Source organism: Nematolebias whitei, chromosome 15, assembly GCF_014905685.2.
Source record: "Nematolebias whitei isolate Nwh7 chromosome 15, NemWhi1, whole genome shotgun sequence".
In the NCBI taxonomy this organism is placed as follows: Eukaryota; Metazoa; Chordata; class Actinopteri; order Cyprinodontiformes; family Rivulidae; genus Nematolebias; species Nematolebias whitei.
In genome coordinates this window covers 22,445,985-22,454,797 of record NC_056512.1, presented here as the reverse complement: position 1 = coordinate 22,454,797, position 8,813 = coordinate 22,445,985, and the positions used below count along the sequence as shown (strand labels likewise).

Below are 8,813 nucleotides of genomic sequence, written 5' to 3'. Positions count from 1 at the left end.
CAAAGGTGCAGTAGGTGCTAAATAATTCAAAATATTTAAAATAAAATTTCCATGCTGATCGTGCAGCTCATCCATTATTCAGCCAGTTGTGTGTCATGTCCAATCTTACTTTGAAAAACCACGAAAGAGTGAATCCGCAAAAGTCGAACCGCAAAGTATATTCAAATAGTAGAATATATTTAAACCACCCACCCAGATCATTTGAGGAAACTATGCTTTCTAGTTTTCATATTTCTTAAAATTATTGTTTCCTAGAATGATTGGGGTGGCTGGTGGGGTGACTGAAATATAATCTATGATGGCCAAGGCCACCACTGGCCACCCCCTGGCTCCATCATTGTGCCCTGTAGTGGATAAAATTGCTCCCTTCACTCGCCAGGATAGTCAATCTCCACCACTTCGGACAAAAACAAAAAAAAAACTACCTTCATTCCTAAGTGTAAGTCGTACCCGTGTACCAAAAACATTAAGGTTTACTTTCATTCCCTGTTCCAATTCCAGTCCAGAAAAATGCTCATCTCTAAAACTACAAACATTCACTGACATCAGCTTAGTAAACCTAAATAACACCTGCAGCCAGGTATTCTTATTACACTGAAGTGTAACTGTAAGACTCTAACATTGAACTTTTATTTTTATTTTTTTATATACATATTCCATTTTAGTCTTTGGATTTGTCCCTGACCATGATCTCTGGACAGACGGGAGCGTTGCTCGGACATCCTGTGCCTTTCAACCTCACAGGGCAAGGGAAGCTCATCGGACCTTTGCTGCACAAGACCCAGCAAGGAGCATTCTACATCTTGTTTGGACTAGGTGAAGGAGAAGAACAATCTAAACTTTCTTCAAAAAAAATACTCATCAGGCAGCACGTTGCAAATAAAAGTAGCTAAAAACAAAGAAGATACAAAGTTTAAAACAGACTGAACAGCTAATCCACATCCCTAATGCTGTTACTGTGATTTTAAAATAGATTTGTTTTACATTTTAACCGTTTTACAAGTCCTCATGTCCTTGTCTGCTTTCTCAGGTAACGTCCAGGCCATCTCTTTGCAAGATATCTACTTTCGAGCCTTTGGAGACATGGCCATCCCTCAGCCGCTTCGGAAGAAGGATACGGTGTGGGAGGCACTCAATAAAAGCGATTTGTCCTCCGTCATACGCATTCACAGGTACGCCTCAGATGACGGGCCCAGATTCATTTGGCCCAGCCAGTTAAACGGGCTTTTATGTTTAATATCAAACTATTCAGTTAGTACAAAGGAGACCAGTTATTAGGATTACTTGATGAGTTTCATTGTAATCTGTCCAGTAGTTCATGAGATATTTTGCTTACAGACACATGCACACACGGGCAAAATCATTGCTTTTGGCAGCTGGCGATAAACATCAGATTTATCTCAGCACTGATGCTAAAACTACCGTATTTTCCGCCGTACACGTCGCTCCGCCCTATAAGTCGCATCAGTACAAATATGTCTAATAATGTGGAAAAATCCATAAATACGTTGCGTCTCTTATGTGTCACTGCTGACAACCCAGAAATCAACCTGGAAATGTGGGCTGGTTTTGCTCCAAAAATCGATGGGTTGCCGCAGGAGTGTGCACGAGAGGACTTTAACAAGAATTTAACAAGATTAACACTTAAAAACAATTATTTGTTTGCTCAAAATTATAGCAAAGGTGTGTCTCAGTCTAACTTTTACTTAATAAATGCACTCCGACGATCAAATCAGCTGCATTTCAAAAGCCGATACACGGAAACATGAACGCGCAGAGGGCGACTCGCTGTCCTTTTGTTCGAAGTTTAACAAGATAACCACCTAAAACAATTATTTGTTTGCTCGACTTTATAACAAAGGTGTGTCTCAGTTGAACTTTTACTTAATAAATGCACTTTAACGGTCAAATCAGTTGCATTTCGCGAGGGCGGCGCAGCAAAAATGAAGCTGATTTGATGGTCGATGGTGGCAGGCTATTGCATCATTAATAGCCACTTTTACCTATTACATGACACAACGGCATGCCATACTGTTCGACTGCCATCTAGGGGCTGAAAATAGTAGTGTTCAATATTTTCAGTCAGAATGAATGAAAACAGTCATATCTCAGACAAAATTGTTTATAAATATGGGAAAAAAATTCTTAAATACATCGCTTTGGCGTATAAGTTGCAGGACATGTAAATTATGCAAAAAAACTGACTTATAGGCTGAAAAATACGGTAATTGAAATTTCTCCGTTGTCTTCTTCTGAATCAGAGGATCTGAGCGTGTGGAGTTCTTGCTCCCTCTTGTGGCTGATTGGGGGATTGACGGCAGCAGCCTGGACACAGTTTCTAACCTGAACTCCACCCGGAGCGACTGGGTGTTGGTTTATGGTGCCAGCACGCTGTCGGTGGTCAGACAGCGGGACTTGCGCAAAGAGTGGGCGTTCAACATGGCTGCTATTCACAGGTAACAGCTGTGCACCATGAACTTTTCGGTTTCCACAACAGAACAGGAACACAGAGAATGAATCTGAGTTTGTTTGACATTGGTGTGCCCATCATCTTGACATGAGAGTCTTTAAAAATATGAATCTATTGTAAAATAAATTGCAGAGTTTTCCTTAAAGGGTGTTTCTTCTTGTTATAGTCAACCAGCTGTGGGACACTTTGACAATGATGGAACACTTGATATTTTCGTTCAGCATTCAGCATATGGTATCATGCAGGTAAAAAGTCCTTTTTTATTGAAACAGAAGCACAGACATTTTATTTATTTTGAAATTAGGATCTGGACTCACCATTAATCAACACTCTTTGTCTCTTAGGCAAAGATTATTAACGGGGCGAGTGGTAGCGTTCTCTGGGCAGCTGATTTTGTGTGCCCCCACCTAGTTGTGAAAGCATCTGCAATATCCACCTCAACTGGCCAATCAGCTTTCTTGTTCTGGGCCAGCGATCCTATCAAAGCCCAGAGGAATGTTACCAGGACTACAGTGAGTTTGCTTGTCAAGAAGAAGGAAAAAAAAAAAATAAAAATCTTCAGCTCAAGAAGCTTTTACTGTATTTATCCGTCTGCTCTTTCCATTTAGACGGCGCCAGGCTTTGCTGCAGCGAGGCCCCTCATCAGAAGGCTCTTCCTGCTGCATCCTACGTATCCCACAGTTCTGCTGGAGCTCAGCAACACAACAGATACAGCAGTCACATCTGCAGGTAGTCACATTCACTGGGAAACAACATGCAATAAGGTTATTTTTAGTCAAGTAGGTTAAAAAAAGGACTTTCTTTCTGACAGTAAGTTACCTGGGGCGTCTGAGAGATGCCACCTACATCACCGTATCGTCCCGACCCACACCTGACTCTGAGCCTGGCGCACGGATCGTGAAGAGCATGAGCCTCAGAGCTGCCATCGGCAGAGGACAAATCGTCAGGCTGATGGAAAACAGCAACCTGAAAGGAGCCGTCAACCCTGGAAGCCTCAACATGTTCTTCAGGCGTCTCTAGACGTCGGGTAAAACTGCAAAATTGGCTTATTTCGCTAGCTGCAATGACACCCTTCAAAGTTGGACAGTTTAATTCAGTAGTCTGTAAACTAAAGCCTCTTTTTTATCTGTATTTCTTTGTTTAGGGATGAGCGCTGGTACTATGACCTTTGCACGATGAGCTGAGGAATGAACGATTCTGCACTATGAAGACACTTCCACTAAGTAAACTTTTAATTTCTGTTGGCCGCGAAAGATTTCTCACAGTTTTGTACAGTAAAAGTGCTTATTTTAAATTATTAAGTTAACATTGAGAAGTTTGTTGTATTTATTTTACTGAAGTACGTTTATACTAGTTTTGTTTTTGACAGTGAAGCACAATATGATCCAAAAATATGTGAATGCATTACTGAATAGTCCTCATCTAAGGTCACTGTTTTCATTTCTACTGTCATAAAGCTGCTTGTTCTGTTTTTATCAGCGCTTGAAAGAAGCAGTTAAGGGAGTTTGTAAATATTTAATGCTGTACAGTTTTTATTGGTTTAAGGCTTTTTTCTTGTTTGACATGTCAAGGTTTTTCAAAGATTGTATGATTTAAAATTGTTGTATTTTATTTAAATGTAACATGGCATTCCAAATAATGCAAGTAAAATGCTTCAAATACCTTAATTTCACCGTCTTTGTTTGAACATGAAAAAAGGCGCCGTTTCACCTCATGAACGCAAGATGGCGCTGCTGTAACAATATTTGCCCTTCGTGTTGCCAGGTATAAGATAATTGTTGTATTTATACGATCATTTTGGTTACAACATAACGATACTTGTACAGTAGTCTGTTTATAAGCTCACATATACAAACGTTGTGGCATTTTCGTGCGCTGTAAAAAATAATTAACGTGAACACATCATCAGAAAGTCCGATTCAACCAGTCCAACGGTGCTCAGGCGCATCTCACTTCCTGGATTAAAATACGACCATTTTAAAGCAACAGTACCACATTTCGTTATTTCCTATCTGGCAACCGTCCAGCTGCATCAGTCGCTGTAAACATGGCTTCGGTCCTCCTCGGTCGACTGGTCAGGCTGTCGGTCGTCAGGAGCTCCCGCTCCTCCACACCGAGATCCTTGGTGTCGGGGAGGACCATCACACCGAGTCGGACCGCCGTGTGCTCCTCGACCGGCGCCATTCTGCCCAAACCCAAAAAGGTGAGCAACTGACGTTAAAAATAATATATGGTGTTCAAAAAGCCGGTTTATTATGATTTTTTTTTTTTTTTTTACACCGAAGAAGAAGAGCAAAATAAAACCGTAGAAGAAGAATATGCGTGTTCTACTGAAATCCTTAGAGCTTCTGGACTGACAGTTGTCTCTGTGGTTGCACTTTGTTCCGGGGAGCAGACCCCGTTCGGTCTGATCCGGATCGCCGTGGTCGTGGTTCCCTTCCTGTACGTGGGGACCCGGATCAGTAAGAACTTCGCGGCGCTGCTGGAGGAACACGACATCTTTGTTCCTGAGGATGACGACGACGACGACTGACAGACTCAGGTTATCAGGTAGCACGAGAGTAATTAAACCAGGAGAATTTAGTCAACCTGCCTTAACATTGTGGGTTGCAAAAGTATTCACCCGTGTAGTATTATATTGTATAAATATATATTTCTATTTTATTACAATGAATACAGTTAAACAAATGATGATCTCAGGAATAAATACACCTGTTCTGATAGCCCCAGAAGGTGCTATAGTAAAACTTTATACTTTGTCAGTCAAAGACAACACTGTCTTACACAAACTTCTCTTTAAGCTGAGGATACCATGTCCACAGTGAAGCATGGGGGTGGCAGCATTATGCTTTAGGGATGGTTTTATCAGCAGGGACTTGGAAACAGGTCAACGTTAAAGGAAAGATGGATGGAGCAGGAAATGGACAGATTGAGTCTCTGCGACAATGCCAGGGAGGGATGAGGGGAATGCTTTTGCAATCCAGTGTACCACAGATTTATTGGGTACGACAGGTTAATCCAGAAGTGTATTCACATTGTTTTTTTTTATTTTTTTATTAAGTCTTAGTCCATGTTTTCATCTTATGTTCACCTTGTTTTAACTAGCAATAAATACACGTAGCCCCACAAATTTGTGGAACGTGTAAGTGAATAAAATAGCAGCACATGTAGACTGACACGAATAAATTTGGTCTCTATCTCAGTTTTTGTGAAACCAATTAAACCAGGATGCTCTGACAAGGTCTGGTCAAGACCAGCTTTCTTTTTAAATCCCAAATTACTAGATTGCTCTTATTTAAATAGCTTTTAAATCAAGAATATATTCAGTCCTGTATTTGTCACACCTTTCAAATTGTAGTACAAACAACAAAAGTTTAGTTTTCAGTCTTGCAGCCGTTTCCAAACCCACTGTAAGATTAAAATGAGATTTCTTTTTTCCCCACAGATGATCTTGTTTGATCGTTACCACCTGCAGGTGTGAATGAATACCTCCCTGAAGATTTTGCTGCTGTTTTACAAATTGAGCCTGCCTGCACAGGTTTCAGGGATTTTGTTATCGACAGACACAGCGCTGTCACCAGCTCTTCGTATTGTACTGTATTTGCATGCACTACTTCCGTCTAAATAAACTGATTAAAGATCTAAATCCAACAGTGTCAGTGAGCTTCAGTGGGCGATCGACTTCAGAACAGACACGTTTTGGTTAACTATGTCCTGATATTTCATCATATTCAGTATGTGATCATTATAAAGCGAGCATTAGCTTATTTTCTGGCAGAATACACAGGGTAAGTTTTGTTTGTGTTAGAGATTGGGTGAAAAAAAACCAGTGGAAATGGACTGCAAGGCTAAAGCAGCCATATTGGTCATGATGAATTAACAATCTGAGCCCTCTTAAAACATTTCAGGCTTCTTGCAAACAAAATATGAAATGTAGCGGGATGCAAAAGTGAGTTTTGCAGGAAAAAATAGGTCTCCCTGCAGCTTCCACTTGAAGACCTGCTTCACTTGCTCTGATGAGAGAGCGCATACTGTAGAAAAACAAGTGAATCTGAGGCCGAACAAATGACAGTTAAAGGTATGCGATTGTTAAAGCATGTATTTACATCAAAGAGGAACACACTGGACTCAAACAAAGATGGATCAGAGGTCAGATTGCAGTTGCAAAGCTCATGGGTCATGACCCTTGTAGAATTTGGACAGGAAGTCCGTTGGTTGAGGTTCTTTCGTCGTGCTGAAATAGAACATCACGTGGGACTTCTGCTTCCAGATGTTGACCGTTTCCTCAAGTTCCATTTTACCCTGAAATGGAAGACGACTTAAAACACTGTGGACTGAAAGGTCCAGTGTTGCTCTGACAAATAGTCCACATTAAATAAACTCAGCTGTCAAGAGACTTAAGATCCAACACAACCTGTGTCAAGAACTTAGTGACCAAAAACAAAACTTTGTTCAGAGAGTGAGAACGCTTGTGGTTTACCTTCATGACGAAGATGTCGATCATTCGAATGTCAGTGACATGCTTGTTCTTGTCAAACATCTCGCGCAATTTGGCTCTTCCCTGGACTACGGTGAGGTCCAGCAAATGCACCGTCACTGCAGACAGCAGCAATTATTTGGTAAGAAAATTATACTTCAAATCAAAAATATTGACCATATTGGGTTTTTATCTGCATACATGATGGGTCTGCGCCAATGTTCCATTTAGAGCCAGTGTCAATAAAACTACAAACCACGTGATTAAAAAATGACAGCTTGAACAATTTAAAGAATTACTTGTTAAAAGCAGCTGATTGTGAAGTGTGGTTGAGTTTGATTATATATTTGACAATGCTGAATATAAACAGCACGCATTCAAGACATTTTGTCACAACACTGAAGCTTCTAAAAACTGTTTAGACAAATGTAACATATTGGACACAAATCAGTACAGACCATAGTTTCAGAACTGAATCATTAAACTTTTATAAACAATTTGGTTTACCAACTATCATGATGCGTTCAATGACACTATGTAAACTTGATAAGCCTTCACTACAGAAGGTAACTGATTACAGTTCGCGGTTTCCTCGTTTACTAAAACTTATTAAACACCAACATTTCTAACAAACATCAGAAAATATTGCGTCTGTGAATACTGTTCTGGTTGCATTTCTGTTTTCTAGCAGCTAACCTGAACAGAGAGACTGTAGAGACTAGAGTCGACCTTGACGATAGAATGGCTTCTTAACGCACCATAACCGCCGCAGTGGATCCACATACCTGTGTTGGGCACCTCCCGGTACCAGGCTCGGTACAGCTCTCGGACCCTGCGTTTAGCTTCGTTCAGATCATGGCTAAATATTGGTTTTACTGCTTTTCCAGCACCCGCTGCCACACGGGTCGCAGCCGAGGACGCCATGACTATGCTGTTAGTCGTCAAAGCACTTCCGGTTAAATTCAATAAAATAAAAAAAGGCTCTGATGCCCCCTAGTGGCAAAACTGGCATAACAACGCAGACAAGTACAAATAATTAAAGGTATTTTAAGATATTTTAAAGATATTTTAAAGGTATCTCTCTTTTTTTTTCTGAGAGTCAATATGGAAATAAAATTCCCGAACAGCATTTTGCACACTACTCACTGATAGGAATAGAATAACTTTTACAACAAAATTGCAGATGGCCCTCCTAAGATGCGATATATGAAAATATATGAATACACAACACAAAAATCACTAAAATGTGAAAAAAGATACACACTCAGTCTATGTCTGAAATAATGCACATTAGTGTGATTTAGAAAGTTTTGCAAGACTGATTATGTTTGCATTTTCATATTTTTCAAATTGTGGTAGGAAAAAAGTGTATAAGCAATAGGATTAACCGCACCCTGGATAGGATGGTGAAACAAAACCCATTCCAAAATGTGGGGGAGATTCACAAAGAGTGGACTGCAGCTGGAGTCAGTGCTTCAAGAACCACAACGCACAGACGTATGCAAGACAAGGGGTTCAACTGTCGCATTCCTTGTGTCAAGCCACTCTTGAACAAGACAAAACGTCAAAAGTGTCTCGCCTGGGCTATAGACAAAAAGGACTGGACTGGTTCTGAGTGGTCCTCTGATGAAAGGAAGTTTTCATTTCCTTTAGAAATCAAGGTCCCAGAGTCTGGAGGAAGAGAGGAGAGGCAAAAAATCCACGTTGCTTGAGGTCCAGTGTTTAAACAGTCAGTGATAGTTTGGGGTGCCATGTGTTGGTCCACTGTGTTTTCTGAGGTCCAAGGTCAACACAGCTGTCCAACAGGAGGTTAGAGCACTTCATGCTTCCTGCTGCTGACCAACTTTATGGAGATGCAGATTTTAT

At 40.7% G+C, this 8,813-nt stretch overlaps 3 protein-coding genes across 3 annotated transcripts in view; 2 read left to right on the top strand and 1 right to left on the bottom strand.

Moving 5' to 3' along the window:
• Window positions 1–3,799, top strand: part of fam234b (family with sequence similarity 234 member B) — an 8,366-nt gene extending 4,567 nt beyond the window's left edge. The window contains exons 5-12 of the mRNA XM_037688501.1: window positions 702–816; window positions 1,031–1,172; window positions 2,262–2,456; window positions 2,637–2,715; window positions 2,815–2,982; window positions 3,079–3,199; window positions 3,282–3,497; window positions 3,615–3,799. Coding sequence (XP_037544429.1) covers window positions 702–816; window positions 1,031–1,172; window positions 2,262–2,456; window positions 2,637–2,715; window positions 2,815–2,982; window positions 3,079–3,199; window positions 3,282–3,490 — 1,029 coding nt within the window. The 3' untranslated portion in view covers window positions 3,491–3,497; window positions 3,615–3,799. The remainder of the gene's footprint in view (window positions 1–701; window positions 817–1,030; window positions 1,173–2,261; window positions 2,457–2,636; window positions 2,716–2,814; window positions 2,983–3,078; window positions 3,200–3,281; window positions 3,498–3,614) is intronic.
• Window positions 3,800–4,514: 715 nt separating this feature from the next.
• Window positions 4,515–6,136, top strand: LOC119422133 (essential MCU regulator, mitochondrial-like). The gene is made up of 3 exons (XM_037689484.1): window positions 4,515–4,673; window positions 4,866–5,020; window positions 5,916–6,136. The coding sequence occupies exons 1-2, from the start codon at window positions 4,518–4,520 to the stop codon at window positions 5,001–5,003; spliced, it is 294 nt and encodes a 97-aa protein (XP_037545412.1). The 5' UTR covers window positions 4,515–4,517; the 3' UTR covers window positions 5,004–5,020; window positions 5,916–6,136.
• A 371-nt stretch (window positions 6,137–6,507) lies between these two features.
• Window positions 6,508–7,895, bottom strand: ndufa6 (NADH:ubiquinone oxidoreductase subunit A6). Its single transcript, XM_037689483.1, has 3 exons — window positions 7,733–7,895; window positions 6,951–7,066; window positions 6,508–6,772 (listed from the first exon to the last, which is right to left on the bottom strand). Exons 1-3 carry the CDS (start codon window positions 7,869–7,871, stop codon window positions 6,641–6,643), a joined length of 387 nt encoding a protein of 128 aa, XP_037545411.1. The 5' UTR covers window positions 7,872–7,895; the 3' UTR covers window positions 6,508–6,640.
• Window positions 7,896–8,813: the final 918 nt, after the last annotated feature.

Excerpts from the sequence above, each read along its gene's own strand:
- ndufa6 (XM_037689483.1), bottom strand. The coding sequence starts at position 7,871 with ATGGCGTCCTCGGCTGCGACCCGTGTGGCAGCGGGTGCTGGAAAAGCA. Across the intron at positions 7,067-7,732 it reads CCGGGAGGTGCCCAACACAG|TGACGGTGCATTTGCTGGAC; the intron begins GTATGTGGATCC and ends TGCTGTCTGCAG. Across the intron at positions 6,773-6,950 it reads TCGACATCTTCGTCATGAAG|GGTAAAATGGAACTTGAGGA; the intron begins GTAAACCACAAG and ends CTTCCATTTCAG.
- LOC119422133 (XM_037689484.1), top strand. The coding sequence starts at position 4,518 with ATGGCTTCGGTCCTCCTCGGTCGACTGGTCAGGCTGTCGGTCGTCAGG. Across the intron at positions 4,674-4,865 it reads TTCTGCCCAAACCCAAAAAG|ACCCCGTTCGGTCTGATCCG; the intron begins GTGAGCAACTGA and ends TCCGGGGAGCAG.